The 18,814-nt window shown below is 46.8% G+C and overlaps 4 protein-coding genes across 4 annotated transcripts; 1 reads left to right on the top strand and 3 right to left on the bottom strand.

The window, feature by feature from the left end:
* Nucleotides 1–1,634: 1,634 nt before the first annotated feature.
* HOO65_070546 (Nephrocystin-3) lies at nucleotides 1,635–4,794 on the bottom strand (the record flags this gene model as incomplete). The annotated part of the gene is made up of 4 exons (XM_071004862.1): nucleotides 1,635–4,137; nucleotides 4,201–4,236; nucleotides 4,549–4,687; nucleotides 4,737–4,794. 4 exons carry the CDS (start codon nucleotides 4,792–4,794, stop codon nucleotides 1,635–1,637), a joined length of 2,736 nt encoding a protein of 911 aa, XP_070857264.1.
* Nucleotides 4,795–8,551: 3,757 nt separating this feature from the next.
* On the top strand, nucleotides 8,552–10,864 carry HOO65_070545 (Endothelin-converting enzyme 2 region; the record flags this gene model as incomplete). The annotated part of the gene is made up of 2 exons (XM_071004911.1): nucleotides 8,552–9,331; nucleotides 9,395–10,864. The coding sequence occupies 2 exons, from the start codon at nucleotides 8,552–8,554 to the stop codon at nucleotides 10,862–10,864; spliced, it is 2,250 nt and encodes a 749-aa protein (XP_070857263.1).
* A 481-nt stretch (nucleotides 10,865–11,345) lies between these two features.
* HOO65_070544 (Retrovirus-related Pol polyprotein from transposon TNT 1-94) lies at nucleotides 11,346–12,384 on the bottom strand (the record flags this gene model as incomplete). Its single annotated transcript, XM_071005106.1, has 3 exons — nucleotides 11,346–11,713; nucleotides 11,769–12,022; nucleotides 12,131–12,384. 3 exons carry the CDS (start codon nucleotides 12,382–12,384, stop codon nucleotides 11,346–11,348), a joined length of 876 nt encoding a protein of 291 aa, XP_070857262.1.
* Nucleotides 12,385–13,391: 1,007 nt separating this feature from the next.
* HOO65_070543 (putative acyl transferase acyl hydrolase lysophospholipase) lies at nucleotides 13,392–17,067 on the bottom strand (the record flags this gene model as incomplete). Its single annotated transcript, XM_071004826.1, has 3 exons — nucleotides 13,392–16,410; nucleotides 16,822–16,960; nucleotides 17,010–17,067. The coding sequence occupies 3 exons, from the start codon at nucleotides 17,065–17,067 to the stop codon at nucleotides 13,392–13,394; spliced, it is 3,216 nt and encodes a 1,071-aa protein (XP_070857261.1).
* Nucleotides 17,068–18,814: the final 1,747 nt, after the last annotated feature.

The following is an 18,814-nucleotide window of genomic DNA, read 5'->3' as shown; positions in this document are numbered from 1 at the left end:
TCAAGGCCGTCGAGCCATCGTGTGTGTAGATATTTAGGCTACAAGCTCGTGGGTAACATGATTGAGAATTGGTCTAAGCTGTTTCTTCTAATATGTTAGAGGCCAGTGTTCTGAGGAGTCTTGGCTTGGAGGGCAGTGTGATGGTCAGTTGTGTTAGGCTTTGGGGGTGACCTTGTGATTCGGACTGTTATCTAAGATGCAAGTATTTGGTCGCTTCGAGTCTTTACTTTTGATTAGCTTCCCAGTAACCCTACATACCCCCCCTACTGATGGGTAAGCTAATGCGGATGCTTCTCTGGAATGAACAGATCTATACAGAGCCTTTTCGAGCTACCAGCAGACGCAAAAAATACCGTAGCTAACCGATCAAGGCAATTCTGAATGTCAGTCTCCATATGATTTAGTGCTGGTGTAATTTCCTTTTTAATATACGCCTGATTTGTTAGTAGATGACAATGCACTTGATGAGCGAATGTCCCAGACAAGTGAATAACCCAAGAACCTCCTAATCTCCCTTTCTTCTACTCGATCGATCAACTCTCGGCCATGGGGCGTGCCATAATTCACTCAGGAGGCTAATATCACACTTGCTCTTCAAGCCCTTGGGAATGAGCCATGATTTAGTATCTGACGAGCCGAATCTATCTACAGTATCTGCAACAAAAGGCTAGGTTGCCACCAGAAAGGCATGCTGACTCGACATAACATTCCCCGGCTCATGCAGGATATCTGATCTAAAGGAACAGATCATTTATTGCTCAGTTCATTCTCGAGCTGGACTGGCGAGGGTGTCCTCCGCGGCTACATGGTCTTGAACAAATGGCGAATCAACTACTTACCGACCTCAATGCACCACCTGTTAGCTAATTATAGACTTCTACCTTTGTGGGGTGACAACTAGACATCGCTCAAAACTCATTTATTTTCGTGCAAACTGTGATATCTAAGCTTGATATGCTACTACAGAGTCCACCACCTGTTGGGGAGGACGTGAGCCTCCCAGACCCTTAGGTCTCAAAGACAATAAAGGCTGTGCTTGAGAGCAGGCGCCAGTATGAATACCCCGAGAAACGAATGAGAAGACATCAAAGTAGGTCTCCGGCGTCAACTCTAGAAGCATGGAAGTCTTTTACTAAAGAAACACAGGCAGTCGTGCATGACATGACATTGGTGAGGGCTAAGATCCAAGACCTTCGACGGGCAAATAAGACACTTAGCAAGCGGTGGAGCGCAAAAAGACCCCGCCTGCAAAATAGAAGGGAGAGGACTCTAGAAGAAGGAATGGAATCAATTCATTAGGCAGATATTGGTATGCAAATACAGCTGAATCGTCAAGTGGTGATCAAAGAGGGTGGGTAAAATCGAAGGAAAGCGGTTGTAGGACTAGTGGAAAGATGGGCCACGATTCAGGGACGTGTCAAGCAGTTACTAGGACCTAAGATGAATAATTTAGCAAGTAGTTTCAATGAATTGGATACTTTGTTGTGTTTGTATCTTGGTTTTCATTTGCAAGGATGAGATGTTGGGATGTTCGCTTACGATGGACGTTATATGCATGACGTGTGGCAGGAAAAAGACCATTGAAAATTGCACAGGAGGGTAAAAATGTAAAAGCAGCGGCGGATGGAACTATCTTAACCGGATAGATCTTCAGAGTCAGGTCGACGTGTCAGGCATTGTTCGAGTAGCTCTTGTGCCCATAACCGATGCTTCAGATTGCGGGTCGATGAGATTTTGTCTATCTCAACAACATGCTGAATCATTGAAATCGCCTTGTCAATTTGGCCATCATCAAGATATGCTGCGGCAAGTTCATGCTGAGATCCCAGACGGGAAGGATCATCAGCTGCTAGAGCTTCTCGCACATCCACCACATGCTGGAATATTGAAATCGCCTTGTTGATTTGGCCATCATCAAGATATGCGGCGGCAAGCTCATGCTGAGATGCCAGACGGTAAGGATCATCAGGCGATAGAGTTTCCTCATCGGTCTTCACCACATGCTCAAACATTGAAATTGCCTTCTTTATTTGGCCATCACGAAGATATGCTCGGGCAAGCGCATGCTGTGATGTTAGACGGAAGGGATCATCAGCTGCTAGAGCTTCTTTCACATCCACCACATGCTCAAACAGTTTAACAGCACTTCGAACATTGCCATCGGTGTATAAACATTCGCCAACTTTGAATTCTAGCTCAGTTACGCTTTCGCCACTAGCCTCTTTATTCCCAAGAACACGAAGTGCATGAGGTAGGTATTGGCGCCAAAGGAATCGATTTTTCCACTCGTAGCTCGGAAATATTGAAGCCATATGATCAACAACAGTCGACATGTATCCATTTTCATCCTCTCGACCTTTGCACCACAGCTGTGTTATCAAGTGCACCAGGCTATGCATATCAAACAGGCCATTGGCCTTTTGTCTGCGGATAAAGCCGTACGTCAATAATATTCCGATAGCATAGACCACTGCCTTTTTATTCCCGGATTCTGGCAACATCGTTTGGGGAATGGCTTTCGCTTCGACCTTTGCAATAAAGCGTAGTAGATCCACAGCATCGGATGAGGTTTTTTCAATTTGCCGAAAAGTAATGAACCAGGTAGTGGCCACAGCACCCTGGGAATCGTCCAAGTGTACATTGTCTACATGATTATGTTTCATGAGGTCAATTTTGCCTTCGTTCGGCTCCCTCAAGAGTTCGAGATACTCAGCAATGGATATCTGGTTGACGGCCATGTAATCTGCAGCTTGAGCAACTGCAAGCGGGAAATGGCACAGCTCGTTGAGAAGCTCATTGATTGAATTCTCATCCCGTACGTGCGACTCCTCGCTGAGGCTCTCTACACTGGGCATCAAGATAGTCGTCAGTTCCTCAGAGGACATTTCTTCTAGCTCAATGCTATCACGCCTAACAGCCAGCCACGAGACCGTTTTAGACCTTGTAGTAAAAACAATTCGTCCCTCCCTGCTCTGTGGCAGAAAAGAACTGATTCTACTCTCTTTGGCAGTAGCATTGAAGAGACTAACATCATCGACGTTATCGAGAATAAGAAGCCATTTCCCACATTTATTGGCGTCCAAGTAGTCCTTCACCAGTATTCGTGGATCATCACCGTCAGATGTTTCGATTCCTAGTGACGCAGTGAGCTCCTTGCAGGAATTGCGAAATCCGTCAATGCTTGCAGCAGTAACCCAAAAGACAGAGCAGTCGGTGTATTTTTCCTTGACCGTGTACGCAAACTTCAAGGCTACCTGGGTTTTGCCCATGCCACCCAAGCCCACAAGCGCCACTTGCTGAAAGCCAGTGTGGGAGAAGAGGCGGTTGTCCAATTCGTATAGGACGTCCTGACGGCCGACAAATCTGAGGTTTTCGTGAAAGGGAATGTGATAGACTGCTACGTGGTCTGTGAACACTGTTAGCTTGATTCCAGTAATCATTGTAAAGTTCGCTGTTTCGTTGTACGAACCATCTGAATCTGACTTGTTTGGCTGCTGTGGCTGCTGTGGCGGCTGTGGCGGCTGTGGCAGCTGTAGCTCTTGTAGCTTCTGTACAACCTCATGCTTCTCTAGGGGAAAGCCGTTTTTCAAGATCTTGGCAAAGCTCTGGATATCGTGTCGTTTCTCGTTCACATAATTTTTCGTATGTGCTGCCACCTCGGACGGTTCAAGCCGATTTGAAGCGAGGATTGGTCCTTGGCTATTCGCAGTGTCAAACCGATGGTATCTTCCTTTTTGGTCGTGGTACTTTCTTTCGAGTTCTTTTGCGACTCCTCTAGACCTGGTTGCAATTTTCTTGAGGGCGTCTGTGAGGGAGTTTTTACCATCGCCCATTTCAATAACACCACCAAGTCCCGTGCCGATGCTCAATATCAGCATTTCCTGTTCCTGTTGGTCTGCAAGCAGTTCAGACGCTTCGTCGATAAGGATCTTGCATGGGTTGCTATGTCCAAAGCTGCTATTGATGAACGTTTCATTCTCTCGGCCAAGCTTGATAGGCTTGAAAAGGCTGGCCATTGCAGATGTAGCTCTGCCCACCTCCCATATCTTGCATTCTGACAAGCTGGTAGTAGCTCCGTACGTTCTGAACCGTATTGGATCCGCATCGATATTGACCTTCGTCGTAGCCAGGACAACGCTGTATGATGATAATGACATGTTAGATATATGCTCTAGTGGTTAGTGGAAAGCTAAAACTCACGTCTTGGCAAATTGTTGGTGTAGGAACGTTTCGTTTCTATGCCTACATGTATTCGCTGTAGACTTGCCCTTCCCCCGCTCTTGGATACACTTTTCGACAGGGCAATTCTCCCGAATAGCTTTTTTCAAGGCATTTTCCAATTTCGCAGTTAGTATGTCTGTCGTCGACCTCGGATTGAGTTTCGACAATAATGAATGTCTTGGAAAGAATGCTTCCCGAGAAATTTCCTTGTATGCCTTAATACAATCACCAACTGGCATACCCAATCGGCCAAGCAGGATTGCAATGATGCTGTAGGAAGACTGTTAATAAAATTTCAGAAACACACAGACACAGCAAAAGCCTTACCCTCCTGTTCCTGTTCCGCCAATGAGGTCGAATATGTCGCAGGGCTTCGGTATATCAGCAAGCCCTTCGGTATCCCGGATGTTCTCCATGATATTTTCAAGGATTAAAAGGCTGGATAGTCCGCCAACATCCCCATCATCTGCGATTGTTAGTCGTACGATAGCAGGCAGTAGATAGGAACAACGTACCCAGGGAGAGGATCTTGAAGAGCTGGGCACTTCCACTTGGTTGGGCGGCGGAGCTCATCTTTGTTTGCGGATCCAGTAACTGGAAGCTAATAATCAAGCTTATACGTCGTGATGGGTAAAGAAGGCAGATGTGTGATAAATCACCAAAAAAAGAGGGAACTAAGGGGTTGTAGAAGCGTCTTCAAGTCGAAATATGTTCACGGTCAAGTGCAAAATCAAGGAGGTGAGTGAGAAGGAGCTGGAAAGTGGCTATGTTATGCGGATATTGTGAAAAGCCCAAGTTGATATCTCACACGTGTTGTTCGATGCCCAACGTGTATCAGGCTCGGGGGGGGGGGGGGGGGTTACACTGGCCTTTCGCCCGACAAATTACAGGCATGGGGAAGATTGGCTGAGCGTAAGCTGAACACTGAAAGTACATTGACATGGGCCTCTTAGCAGCCAGGATGTCTCTAGCCTTGCTTTTTGAGAAGTAATAACGCAAATTGGGGGAACGTAGTGGAAGTCCTTAGATTGAGAAGACAAGTTTGTGATCTCGGTTCTGGCTTATCTATCTAGTTCTCAGTTGGAGCGCTTGAACTTGAACTCGAATATATTTAACGTCTACGGGAATCACAGAGATCAAACGACGCCGGACTTGGTTACTGGACAGAATTAACCCCCTGCAAGCTTCACTGTAGAGTTTTGCCGAGCGAAGCGCGATTGCTCCCAAGTTACCTTGTTGCTCGTTTCCGCTCTACCGTGGTTAAAGTACAATAGGCAAAAAATGAAAAAATGAAAAAAAAAACAAGGCAAGGAAGCAAAGAATGAAAACAAACCAAACACCAAACATTAAACAAAGAACAAAGCAGTGAACAGAACGTAGAACGAATACAAGGGAAATGTAGCAAAGAAAACAAATCTGTACCTCCACACCCCGGCCGATCCGTTTTACCACTCCCAAGTTGTCGACACATAGGTTTAGGCCTTCTGCTTGTGAGGGGGCGACTTCAGCGGCAGCTCTAACTGCCTTGGGGGCAGCAATTGTCAGTTGGAGCGCGGATCTCAGCCGATGTATATATGTCTCGACTGGACAAAAGCGCCCCCTATGTCCGATGCGAACCCCAACGTTTGGCTGAACTAATGCCTGGTAGCCCTAACCCAGATTACTGACTGGTGGACTCATATGCCTAACCCTAGTCAAAGACTATGTCATTGGAAATTGTCACTCTGTCTGAAAAATCTACTGAATTCAGTTAAATCACTTTTGAAGTCACTCATGATCCTGTACAACCGCATGTGGCACCGTGCTGGTATACAGATTGATCGAATTGTTGAAGCTTGCGTTTCTATTCTTTCTCTAAAGTGTTAAGTTCTTCCATCACGGACAACTAAGCTAAAGTATTCAGGCTCGGGTTTACCCAGGGTTAACCCGACCGAAGGCAAATTCCCCACAATACCCATCCTCCATGTAGTTCGTCCAACATTCATCCTACACACTCACATTAAAAATGGAGTCTTCATTAGACTTGAGGTTGACTCAATCGATTGGATCTATTTACTAGAGGGAAGTAAAGTTATTTCATGGTCAGTCCGGTTGGATGAAAACATGTGGCTCAGCGTGTCTGTCAACCATGCTGTCCCACATCTGCTGAAGCTAGGTCTTGGGGGCGCTTTCTCCAACTCACTACCAGTGGACAGACCACCCATTGGCTACACAAAATACTACCAGTTTTTTTGTCGAGGCGATTCGAGAGCAACAAAACCTAGTGCTTCATTCAAAACAGGCCGCTGAAACTACAGCCTAAACTGCACTCTCGGTGTTACGGGTAAGGCGCACTGCTATGTATGTATGTATGTATGTATGTATGTATGTATTATTTAGCGTCTACCTACCGGTTTTCCACGGTAATACGACGGCATGTTCTGGACGGAAGGGGAGTTAGAAGATGTCGTCTTCCGGGCGGTTAGCAGTTGCAGGTATGCGTCTTCTTCGAACTACTCCTATGACTTCTGAGGGTCCAGCCTTGTGGCCAGGAGCCCTCTCCGTAAGACGTTGCTCCAAGGGCTTCCCTACTGGTTGTGTGTGGTTGTGTTTCCAGGATTGGTTACCTAGTTTTTTTTTTGGCTTTTGGCGCCCTACCTATATGGTGGTCTAGTCTAAGAGGCCAACGGGTGTCGGCCCTGGGTGTCGGCCCTGGCAGTGTACGTCGGTCTTGTCCTCTGTTCAGCGAGGCGGTTGCCGCATTTTTAGTAGACCCTGGGCGTCGGGAGAAAGGACCTTCCGAATTCTCTTCCGCGTCCATTCGACATCTCCATCCGCTCTTGTCTTCTTTTTCCTTCTTTTTTTTTTCTTAACATAGCACTCCCTCTCTCACCTCTCTTCCCTTCTTCTCCCCGTTCGTCCCCCGGCCTCCTCGTCTCCCTCGTCCCCTTTCTCATCCTCCTTTTTTTTTCAGTGTTCCTATTTGCACCATGACGATTTCCTACTCGCACCTTAAAATTTAATGCCCCACATACCACCAAGTGATTGAACCAATCACACGCCCAAGTCAACAGATATCCAGCCAATCAAATAGTCGTACTAGCCCCACTCTACAACATCCCTTTCCTCCTCAACTCAAGAAAGTCTACCTCGGACTAGACTTAGATAGATACAGAACATCTTCAATAATCACTTATTCCTTCTCCCTCTTCTTCACAGGACATTCAGTACGTCCTCCTAATATATACTGTTAGATTGCCGCATTATAGTCTTTGCTAAGCATTGGAAAGCCAGTCTGATGGCAGGTTGGACTAGGCTCGGCATCAGCTTTCTCGAACTACGAGTGGTGGGAGCAATAGTGTGTGCGTTGTTTAATGCTCTCGGGATGTGGGATGGAAGTCTAGTATGCCTAATAAAAGCCATTCATACATAGACTAGGGTATGCGGAAGAGCAACCAGGATAAGCAGAGAGTCTACTTTGGCATTAACTTACATACCTCCTGGACTCCATGGCCATCTTCACTTGTGCGAGGCCTTTGACCTGTCAATACTTTTAATAGTGAAATATATATTTACAAATCCAAGTCCACAAGGGAAGGCATTGGACTGTGTCGGTCACAATGAGGGGGCTCTTGTTAGGAAAGCCCTCTTAAAAACAGAGACTGGGCCAAGGCGTGTAGACTCAAGGAGCACAAGGTGAGGACGATAGTGTGAATGCTTGGGGAGTATACTTGAGGCGACTTTACATTCATGTGGTGTAGGAGGAAAGCAGTTCCCGGGCGTCTTTGCTGAGCGCCTGTCTGATGCCATTATTAATGCTGCTTCTAGCAGAGACTGCACAACTATGTGGCCACCTTCGTTTCTTCTTGTAGGTGTTTCTAAAATGGTTCATGTAAATACCGAGCGATACCATCAAGTCAAAAATCCAGAAATATGCTTACTTATCCTATGAGGAGATGCTATAAGGCCATCTATGCGCCGCCTGCTGGTGCCAAGGTTTTTATATATAGTGATTGGTAGTAGACACCCCAGGCGTTCCTTGGTTGCTTAGAAGCCGACTACAAGTGGCAGTCTGCACTATTCTTTAGCACGTTCCAGGTTGATATTTTCGTGCCATAAACCACTTCAAAACTGAACCGTGCTTGAGGAGCCCTGGAAGGCTAACAGTTGAGCACGTCCGTATATTTCTATCGCTAACGACGATGGTCATGCAAACTGGCCAAGTTCTCCCGCAAGCCGAGCGAGCTACTCTATATAAGACAGGCCAATCGCCCTGGGATGAATATTGTCGTTAAAGAAAGACCACTGAACATCCCCTTCTCTTCAATACACCATCAAGATCAAAACCGCGATGAAATTCTCAGCTGCACTACTGGCGGTGTGCTCCGCTACTCTTGGCGTTTGCGCTGAGCCAACTGTTAAGCTCACGGCCGACACTCCATTAGCTACTCCTGAAGTCCCCTGCGACACCCCTGAGTGCAAGAGTGCTGCTCGCGAGATTCTTGATAGACTCTCGCCGAACTACATGAACATGAACGCTTGCTCCAACTTCGATGAAATGGTCTGCGGTGGCTGGCGTGATAAGCACGATCTTCGGCAGAACCAATTCCAGATGTCTACTACCACCCTTATGGAAGAGCAGGTTAAGGCCTCTCTACGTGACATCATCGAGAAGCAGCCCTACAAGAACACCTGGTCAGAGGCTGACATCAATTTCGACAAGCTCAAGGCTTCCTACGAGGCGTGCATGGACACAAAGACCCTGGCTGGTCTCGGTCTCGGACCTCTCCGAATGCTTCTGGAGGAGGTTGACCGATCCCAGTCTATCAATGACTACCTCAAAGTCTTGATGGACAATGGTGTCGCCACTTTGCTGAGTCTTGAGTCACACGTCGACTCCCGTAACCCAAACTCCCATATTCTTGGTGTGTCTGCACCATCAAGCTTGGGACTCCCTTCAAAGCGCTACTATGACAGCGAAGACATTCTTGGCGAGTATAGGGACGTTATTGCTCACATACTTGGTACCTTGTATCCCGATGTGCCAGAATATGTGTCACGCAAGATTGTTGATCTGGAGATTAAACTTGCAGCGTTTATGCCAGACGATGACCAGAGCAAGAAAGAAGCGGTAAGTTTTGCCCTGTTCATAAGCGATGTTTAATGTTTACCTGTCTGACATGTGCTGTACCAGTTTGAGGGAAACACCATGACCTTATCCGACGCCGCTCAACTTGCGCCCGAGATTGACTTAGAAGGACTTGTCACATTCTTTCAACCTGATGGTGTTACGGTTGAATACGTTGACATGCATCATTCCCAATACATTCAGGCTTTGTCAGAGATCCTGGTGAATGAGCCACATGAAGTCCTCGAGGCTTATTTCCGCTGGCAAACTATCATTTCTTATGCTGATTACGTCCAGGATAGTGTCTTTGACGGCTTCTACCGCCTGCAGAGCCGAATTCTTAGGTTGGAATTAGTTGAACCTGCCCCATCTGGCCAATGGCTAACTTGGCAAACTATCATATCTTATGCTGGTTACGTCCAGGGTAGTGTCTCTAAAGGCTTCTACCGCCTCCTGGGCCGAATCTTTGGGTTGGAATTCGTTGAACCTGACCCATCTCGCCGATGGCTAACTTGTATTAACCATCTCGAAAAGGGGCTTGGCTGGAGTCTTGGAAACATGCTTCTCTACTCTTCCTTCACGGCAAGAGATGAAACACTTGGCGGAAAGATTGTGAACAACGTCAAATCGCAGCTCCAGACTAAGCTGCAAGACCTTTCTTGGATGGACAGCGATGCTAAGACAATTGCCATGGAGAAAATCGGCAAAATGGTCCACGATATTGGCTATTCATTCGATGGCAAGCCGGATGTTAAATCCGCAGATGCAGTCGGCACATACTACGCAAGTGTCTATGTCAGGGCTGATACCTACTTGGAAAATGAGAAGTATATGCGGCGCACAAATGTTCTGAAGAATTGGGAGTCTCTCGCCAAGCCTGGCAAGCACAGCGAGTGGCGTGAGAAGATGACTACTCCGCTTGGTGCCTATCACCCAGACATCAACAGATTAGTGCTTACTCCTAGTCTTTTGCAACGGCCCATATTTGGAGCTGAGATACCTGCCTACATCTCGTATGGAAGTGTCGGATTTATCACGGCACGTGAGATGAGTGGTGCTTTTGGACCGTTTGGGCGTCATTACGACCATCAAAATCATTTTGGATCTTGGTGGAGCGAGCAGACACTGCAGGGCTTCAACGACAAGGCCCAGTGCTTTATTGACGAGTACTCCAAGCTCACGGTTCCTAACTACACCGGGGAGGATGTCCACATCAATGGAACTTCTACACTGGAAGAGAACATATCCGATTTCTACGGATTGTCAATGGCTTACAACGCATGGGCGAAACACTCCAAGGGAAGAACGGCCATCCCGTTACTTCCAGGGCTTGACTTCTTCACTCGGGACCAGCTGTTTTTCGTGTCTTTTGGCTCGCTGTGGTGCAGTAAGTCTACCTCTGAATCGACTCTTAATGAGGCTATTGCCGGGAAACATACACCTCTGAGCTTACGGACCAATGCTATTGTGGCAAACAGTCGAGAGTTCCAGCAGGCTTTTGGGTGCCCTGTTAAGGAGTCGACTTGTGAAATCTAGAGCCTACTCCTTAGCGGAGGTTCTGGTGTTTTAATATGAATAAGTTTATTCCATAAACATCAAGACGTTCATGACCGTGAAAGTGATTAGGGAAGTGATATGCATTATATGTTGGTTATGATCTCATTGGTCTGTTTGTGTCAATCTATAGGGAGCATAACAACTTAGTGTGTTTGGGGTCTCCTTGGTGCCGCATATCTTAGCTGCCCTGTCTACAAGGTCTATTCTCAGTAGTTAATAGTAGATATTAGGACGTACTGAATGTCCTGTGAAAGAAAGGAAGAAGGAATAAGTGATTATTAAAGTTGTTCTATGTCTATCTAAGTCTAGACCGAGGAGCGGACCTCAGCCGGTCCATATGTCCATCACTGCCATGTTCTAGATCAAGCACATGCGCTTTGGAAGAAGACCCTTGATGTCTGGTACTAACCCTAACGTTTGGGCGAACTGGCTAGATCAGGGCAATCCTTGTAACCCTGACTTAGGTTACTGAGACGCCTCTATGAACGTGGGAGTCAGTGAGGCCGAGAAGTCGAGTGAAATCTGCATGCTTTATTTTATCTAGGGCTTTAGTCAAACCGTCAGCCGCCATGTCTTGTGTGCCGACGTGTACTAGTTTGATCCATCCTTGTTGAACTGCATCGTGAACAAAATGATAGGCGGCGTCGATGTGTGACGATCGCTTCGTGATTTCTGGACGGTTCATGTTTGCTATGGCGTTCGTGCTGTCACAGTGTAAAACCAAAGGCTGTTGTAGATTCGCGATTTTGCGAGCGGGTAGCTCGTCTAGAAGATTGCGGAGGAAACGAGCCTGCTTGGTGGTTGGCACTCTCAGAATAGCATATCCCTCTAAGATTCGTCGCACGTAGGTATCTCATGATTCCTTTTACTGCTTCCATGTGACTTTCTGTAGGCTGGTTGCTGTCCCGGGCCGGAAGGCTTGTTGCAAATGTGATGTCGGGCCGGATCATGCATGATAACCGCTGGAGAAACCCGATGATTTGCTGGTAGCGTTGGGTGTCAGGATCGTTGAGGGGAGTGCCGACGGAAGTCGAAATGGTCGAGCACACTTGTGAGGTCATAGGAACTGTTCGAGCGTTCGAGGTTGGTGTCATCATATCGAATCTCGAGAGTAAGTCGTGAATGTACTTCGTCTGCCTTGGTGAGGTTTCACCAGGTTTCGAAGTTATTTGGATTCCCAAATATGTCGAGACTTGTTCTAAACCCTTTATGGGGTAGACTCTGTGGATTCGATCGTAGACTTACTGGAGGCGTTCAGTTGCTGGGCCGAGGAACAACATGTCGTCGACATGGACGAGAATGATGCATCCTGACGAGATGAAAGCACAAGGGTCCGAGTTTAAAGAGAAAAAGCCGAGTGACAGAAGAAGGCTCTCAAGGGATTCGAACCGTCTTCGTAGAGCATGTCGAAAGCCGTACTGCGCCCTTTGAAGCTTAGCTACAAGCTCATCTCCATCCTTTGTTTGTTTTCGATATCCGTCGGGAAGACGGACATACATGTTCCCACTACAATGTCTGCAATAAGAGGCAAGAGGCTAGGTTGCCACCAGAAAGGCATGCAGTCTCGACAAAACATTCCCCAGCTCATACAGGGTACCTAATCTAAAGGAACAGATGATTTATTGTTCAGTTCATTCCCGAGCCGGACTGGAAAGGGTGTCCTCCGGGACTACATGGTTTTGAACAAATGGCGAATCAACAACTTACTGACCACAATGCACCCACCACCTGTTAGCTAATTCTAGACTTCTATCTTTGTGGGGTGACAACTCGACATCGGTCAAAACTCATTTATTTTTGCGCAACCTGTGATATCTAAGCTTGGTATGCTACTACAGACTCCACTACATGTTGAGGAGGACGTGAGCCTCCTAGACCCTTAGGTCTCAAAGACAATAAAGGATGTGCTTGAGGCCAGCCACCAGTCTGAATACCTCGAGATACGAATGAGAAGACATCAAAGTAGCTCCCTGGCGTCAACTCTAGAAGCATGGAAGTCTGTTACTAAAGGAACACAGGCAGTCGTGCATGACATGACATTGATGAGGGCTAAGATCCAAGACCTTCGACAGGCAAATAAGACACTTGGCAAGCGGCGTAGACCAAAAAGACCCCACCTGCAAAATAGAGGGGAGATAACTCTAGAGCAAGCAATGGAATCAATTGATTAGACAGATATTGATGTGCAGATATAGCTGAATCGTCAAGTGGTGGTCAAAGAGGGTGGGTAAAATCGAAGGAAAGCGGCTGTAGGACTAGCGGAAAGATGGGCTACGATTCAGGGACGTGTCAAGCAGTTACTGGGACTTCAGAGGAGGAGTTTAGCAAGTAGTTTCAATGAATTCGGTACTTTGTTGTGTTTGTATCTTGGTTTTCATTTGCAAGGATGAGATGTTGGGATGTTCGCTTACAATGGACGTTATATGCATGACGTCTGGCAGGAAATAGATCATTGAAAATTGCACCGGAAGGTAAAAATGTAAGAGCAGCAGCGGATGGAACTATCTTAACCGGATAGATCTTCAGAGTCAGGTCGACGTGTCAGGCATTGTTTGAGTAGCTCTTGTGCCTGTAAGCGATGCTTCAGATTGCGGGTCGATGAGATTTTGTCTAACTCAACAACATGCTCAAGCATTGAAGTTGCCTTCTTTATTTGGCCATCATTAAAGTATGCTCGGGCGAGCTCTTGCTGAGATATCAAACGGTCAGGATGATCAGCTGCTAGAGCTTCTTGCACATCCACCACATGCTCAAACATTGAAATCGCCTTGTCGATTTGACCATCACCAAGATATGCTCTGGCAAGCGAATGCTGAGATGCCAGATGGTCGGGATGATCAGCTGCTAGAGCTTCTCCCACATTCACCACATGCTCAAACATTGAAATTGCCTTCTTTATTTGGCCATCATCAAGGTATGCTCGGGCAAGCTCATGCTGAGATGCCAGACGGGAAGGATCATCAGCTGCTAGAGCTTCTTTCACATCCACCACATGCTCAAATATTGAAATGGCCTTCTTTATTTGGCCATCATCAAGATATGCTTGGGCAAGCACATGCTGAGATCTCAGACGCGAAGGATCATCAGATGCTAGAGCTTCTTGCACATCCACCAAATGCTCAAATATTGAAATGACCTTCTTTATTTGGCCATCATCAAGGTATGCTCGGGCAAGCTCATGCTGAGATGCCAGACGGGAAGGATCATCAGCTGCTAGAGCTTCTTTCACATCCACCACATGCTCAAATATTGAAATTGCCTTCTTTATTTGGCCATCCTCAAGATATGCTCGGGCAAGCACATGCTGAGATGTCAGACGTGAAGGATGATCAGCTGCTAGAGCTTCTTGCACATCCACCACATGTTCAAACATTGAAATTGCCTTCCTTATTTGGCTATCATCAAGATATGCTGCTGCAAGCGCATGTTTAGATGACAGAACGGAAGGATGGTCAGGCGATAGAGTTTCCTCTTTGGTTTTCACCACATGCTCAAGCAGTTTAACAGCACTTCGAAAATTGCCATCCCTGTGTAAACATCGGCCAACTTTGAATTCTAGCAAAGTCATGCCTTCGCCGCTAGCCTCTTTATTTTTGGCAACACACAATGCATGAGGCAGGTATTGGCGCCAAAGGAATCGATTTTCCCACTTGCTCCTCGGAAATATTGAAGCCATATGATCAACAACAGTCGACATGTATCCATTTTCATCCTCTCGACCTTTGCACCACAGCTGTGTTATCAAGTGCACCAGGCTATGCATATCAAACAGGCCATTGGCCTTTTGTCTGCGGATAAAGCCGTACGTCAATAATATTCCGATAGCATAGACCACTGCCTTTTTATTCCCGGATTCTGGCAACATCGTTTGGGGAATGGCTTTCGCTTCGACCTTTGCAATAAAGCGTAGTAGATCCACAGCATCGGATGAGGTTTTTTCAATTTGCCGAAAAGTAATGAACCAGGTAGTGGCCACAGCACCCTGGGAATCGTCCAAGTGTACATTGTCTACATGATTATGTTTCATGAGGTCAATTTTGCCTTCGTTCGGCTCCCTCAAGAGTTCGAGATACTCAGCAATGGATATCTGGTTGACGGCCATGTAATCTGCAGCTTGAGCAACTGCAAGCGGGAAATGGCACAGCTCGTTGAGAAGCTCATTGATTGAATTCTCATCCCGTACGTGAGACTCCTCGCTGAGGCTCTCTACACTGGGCATCAAGATAGTCGTCAGTTCCTCAGAGGACATTTCTTCTAGCTCAATGCTATCACGCCTAACAGCCAGCCACGAGACCGTTTTAGACCTTGTAGTAAAAACAATTCGTCCCTCCCTGCTCTGTGGCAGAAAAGAACTGATTCTACTCTCTTTGGCAGTAGCATTGAAGAGACTAACATCATCGACGTTATCGAGAATAAGAAGCCATTTCCCACATTTATTGGCGTCCAAGTAGTCCTTCACCAGTATTCGTGGATCATCACCGTCAGATGTTTCGATTCCTAGTGACGCAGTGAGCTCCTTGCAGGAATTGCGAAATCCGTCAATGCTTGCAGCAGTAACCCAAAAGACAGAGCAGTCGGTGTATTTTTCCTTGACCGTGTACGCAAACTTCAAGGCTACCTGGGTTTTGCCCATGCCACCCAAGCCCACAAGCGCCACTTGCTGAAAGCCAGTGTGGGAGAAGAGGCGGTTGTCCAATTCGTATAGGACGTCCTCACGGCCGACAAATTTAAGGTTTTCGTGAAACGGAATGTGATAGACCGCTACGGGGTCTGTGAACACTGTTAGCTTGATTCCAGTAATCATTGTAAAGTTCGCTGTTTCGTTGTACGAACCATCTGAATCTGACTTGTTTGGCTGCTGTGGCTGCTGTGGCGGCTGTGGCTGCTGTGGCGGCTGTGGCTGCTGTGGCGGCTGTAGCTCTTGTAGCTTCTGTACAACCTCATTCTTCTCTGAAACCAGGGGAAAGCCGTTCATCAAGATTTTGGTGAAGCTCTGGATATCGTGTCGTTTCTCGTTGACATAATTTTTCGTATGTGCTGCCACGTCGGACGGTTCGAGCCGATTTGAAGCGAGGATTGCTCCTTGGCTATTCGCAGTGTCAAACCGATGGTATCTTCCTTTTTGGTCCCGGTACTTTCTTTCGAGTTCATTTGCGACTCCTCTAGACCTGGTTGCAATTTTCTTGAGGGCGTCTGTGAGGGAGTTTTTACCATCGCCCATTTCAATAACACCACCAAGTCCCGTGCCGATGCTCAATATCAGCATTTCCTGTTCCTGTTGGTCTGCAAGCAGTTCAGACGCTTCGTCGATAAGGATCTTGCATGGGTTGCTATGTCCAAAGCTGCTATTGATAAACGTTTCATTCTCTCGGCCGAGCTTGATAGGCTTGAAAAGGCTGGCCATTGCTGATGTAGCTCTGCCCACCTCCCATATCTTGCATTCCGACAAGCTGGCAGTAGCTCCGTACGTTCTGAACCGTATTGGATCCGCATCGATATTGACCTTTGTCGTAGCCAGGACAACGCTGTATGATAATAATGACATGTTAGATATATGCTCTAGCGGTTAGTGGAAAGCTAGAACTCACGTCTTGACGCATTTCAGATTCAAGAACATTTCGCTTTCATGTTGACATGTATCCCCTGTAGACTGGCTCTCCTCCCGCTCTCGGGCACATTTTTCGATGTGACAATTTTCCCGAATAGCTTTTTTCAAGGCGCTTTCCAATTTCGCAGTTGGTATGCTTTTCTTCGACCTGAAATTCAGCCTCGTCATCACTGTATTTTTTGGAGCGAATGCTTCCTGAGAGACTTCCTTGTATGTCTCAATGCAATCACCAACTGACATACCCAATCAGCCAAGCATGATTGCAATGATGCTGCAGGAAGACTGTTAACAAGATTTCAGAAACACACAAGCACAGCAAAAGCCTTACCCTCCTGTCCCTGTACCGCCAATGAGGTCGAATCTGTCGCAAGGCTTTGGTGTATCGGCAAGGCCTTCGGCATTCTGGATATTCTCCATGATTTTCTCGAGGATTAAAAGGCTGGACAGTCCACCAACATCCCCATCATCTGTGATTGTTAGTCGTACGATAGCAGGCAGTAGATAGGAACAACGTACCCAGGGAGAGGATCTTGAAGGGCCGGGCACTTCCACTTGGTTGGGCGGTGGAGCTCATCTTTGTTTGCGGATCCAGTAACTGGAAGCTAATAATCAAGCTTATGCGTCGTGGTGGGTGAAGAAGGCAAATGTGCGATAAATCACAAAAGAACAGGGAACTAGGGAGTTGTAGAAGCGTCTTCAAGTCGAAATATGTTCACGGCCAAGTGCAAAATCAAGGAGGTGAGTGAGAAGGAGCTGGAAAGTGGCCATGTTATGCGTATATCTCACATGTTTTGTTCGATGCCCAACGTGTATCAGGCTGGGGGGGTTACACTGGCCTTTCGCCCGACAAATTACAGGCATGGGGAAGATTGGCTGAGCGTAAGCTGAACACTGAAAGTACATTGACATGGGCCTTTTAGCAGCCAGGATGTCTCTAGCCTTGCTTGTTGAGAAGTAATAATGCAAATTGGGGGAACGTACTGGAAGTCCTTAGATTGAGAAGAGGAGTTTGCGATCTCGGTTCTGGCTTATCTATCTAGTTCTCAGTTGGGGCGCGGATCTCAACCAATGTATATATGTCTCGACTGGACATAAGCGCCCCCTATGTCCGATGCAAACCCTAACGTTTAGCCAAACTTAGTCAGGAGCAACAAGCCTAGTAACCCCAGCCCAGATAGCCGACAAGTGGACCCTCTATCTCTAACCCTAGTCAAAGACTTTGTCATTGAAAATTGTCGCGCATTAAAAATGGAGTCTTCGTCAGACTTGATGTCGCCCTCAATCTATTGTCTATTTACTCGAGGAAAATAAAGTTATTTCATGGTCAGTCCGGTTAGATGAAAACATGTGGCTCAGCGTGTCTGTCAACCATGCCGTCCGAAGCTAGGCCTTGGGGGCGCTTTCTCCAACTTTTCACCACTTGGACCGACCACCCACCCAGGCCCATCAAATTCCGCCCAAGTCACTCTATTTAAAGCCACACATCCGAGAATCCACAGATTGGCTACACAAAATACTACCAGTTTTTTTGTCCAAGCGATTAGAGAGCTGCAAAACCTAGCGCTTCATTCAAAACAGGCCGCTGAAACTACAGCCTACACTGCACGCTCGGCTGCCAGTGCCGCTCAAACAGCACCAAACGATACTAAACATTCGACACCAAGTTGCTTCATTCGTTGAGCAATCCCCGAGTCACTTGTGTTCGCGTGGCGGTGGTAAGGGACACATAGACCCTAAACTTCCATCATAACACCGTGTCACGTGACACACATTCACTTCATGCTGTTGTGTAGATTCTAGCTCCATTTTCAACAACATCGGGTGAATACGAAATGTAGATTTGTAGGATACGACGTTCCGAAGTGATTTAGAACTTGATCCTTAATTAACTCGAATAATACACATATGTCACAACATATACCATGGTAGCACTGGCCGCTAGTTGACTGAGGAATGATCGAATGGAAGAAAAATACACCAAACAAACAACAATTACTAATCGTGATAAGTGCAATTTCTAGTGTGGGACCCAAGACAACGCCTATACCGCAATAGCTTGTCTTGTATTATTTATTTATATGCTATGGTCTGGTCTTCCTTGTGTGTATGGAAAGGGATTGCAAAGCCGGAGTAGAAGGGGAGGCCCAATTGGGCCACGGGTACCCGTGGTTTTAAAATCACACGGGACGGGGAAGAATCAATAAGAGCCTAGGGTCGGACCAGAAGACTAGCTATGCACTCGGGGAGATAGTGACCTCGAATGCATACTCCTTGCCATGTATAGATGTTCTGTAGTAAGTAGGCTTGCTTATAATACACAT

This window comes from Ceratocystis lukuohia, assembly GCF_044167205.1.
Source record: "Ceratocystis lukuohia strain C4212 chromosome Unknown Supercontig7_pilon, whole genome shotgun sequence".
Lineage (NCBI taxonomy): Eukaryota > Fungi > Ascomycota > Sordariomycetes > Microascales > Ceratocystidaceae > Ceratocystis > Ceratocystis lukuohia.
The sequence above is the reverse complement of the archived record's forward strand: the minus strand, read 5'-3'. Positions and strand labels throughout refer to the sequence as shown.